Here is a 1187-nt window from a genome sequence, read left to right as displayed (position 1 = left end):
TAGACTGTCATTTTTATAGGCATAGGAAGTCTCAGCCCCCTTGTCTATCGGCTACCTTAATTCTTAACATGTAGATATAAGTACATAGATCTATTTCCCTACCTTATATATAAATATATTTAAACATGTATACATGCCTGCATTAGATTTCTATAAATGTTCTTTGCCTCCTAGTTCTTTCCTCTATTTCCTTTTACTTTCCTCCTGTCCCACTCTCATGTTCGGCCTTCATTTGGGTTTAGTTTAATTCCTTAGACAGCACAGCACTATTCTTAAGAGTAGTCATTCCACTGAAAATTACCTTTTGTTGAATCATCTTCTATGGGTTGTTTGAACAGTGTAATATCCTTGAAAGTGCACAGAAACAAGACAACTTTTTCATGCTCATTTCTTATTGGTGCAATTTGCATATAGAACCAAACCGGGGTTCCTGTGGTAGAGAGAAAGAAAGAAAAAGGACAAGAGAATGTGAATGACTTCAATTGAGATATGTCTCTTCTTTCAATTATCAATTAACATGTCCAATCATTAGTACCCTCCAAAAGAAAGCATTTTAATTAAACCAAAGTATTTAACTTTTAATTTCATATCAATGATTTGCTGTTCAAAATTTAATATAGTGTTTAACCCAATATACTAAAAATCTAATTTAAATCATATGGTGTCAGTTTAATATTACTCAGAATCTATTATAGTACTCAACAAGCAAAGTCCCCCAAACCAAACCTACCATCATATTTATCTCATAGCAACCATCTGGAGGACTTCCCAGGCTGCAAATCTTAACCAGAACATCTTTCTCCAGGGGGCGACTGATGGGCTTACACATGGAACTGGCAGTTAGCAACACAGTGCATACCTGACATCATCACCCAGGTACCTGGCACAAAATAGTATTCGTTAATAATTATTGAACTAAAAGATGATGATTCCTTCGTGCTGTCATCAAATTGAAATGATGTTTCTATTTTAAAGTGTGATAGCTCATCCACATGAAGCGGAGCTGGGTCGTTTCCCTTGGACATCCTGGTGTTTTCATTCACGTTGTTTGGTGCCACCTGGTCCATTTCAACTCCAACCTGACAACTGTCGTGTTTGACAACATCTGTGACATAGGGTATTCCACACGGTGTCCATTCATCTGCGTCGAGCAATGCGGTTGCATAGAATACCCTGCAATCTGAAGC

The 1187-nt window shown here is 37.2% G+C and overlaps 1 protein-coding gene across 1 annotated transcript in view; it reads right to left on the bottom strand.

Moving 5' to 3' along the window:
- KCNH5 (potassium voltage-gated channel subfamily H member 5) overlaps positions 1-1187 on the bottom strand; it is a 356634-nt gene that overhangs the window by 307416 nt on the left and 48031 nt on the right. Inside the window, exon 4 of the mRNA XM_004698639.2 lies at positions 302-430. Within this exon, the coding sequence (XP_004698696.1) occupies positions 302-430 (129 nt within the window). The remainder of the gene's footprint in view (positions 1-301; positions 431-1187) is intronic.

This window comes from Echinops telfairi, unplaced genomic scaffold (genome assembly GCF_000313985.2).
Source record: "Echinops telfairi isolate 266 unplaced genomic scaffold, ASM31398v2 ScPeMD7_18;HRSCAF=68, whole genome shotgun sequence".
NCBI classification, from domain to species: domain Eukaryota; kingdom Metazoa; phylum Chordata; class Mammalia; order Afrosoricida; family Tenrecidae; genus Echinops; species Echinops telfairi.
This window is presented reverse-complemented; position numbering and strand designations above follow the sequence as displayed.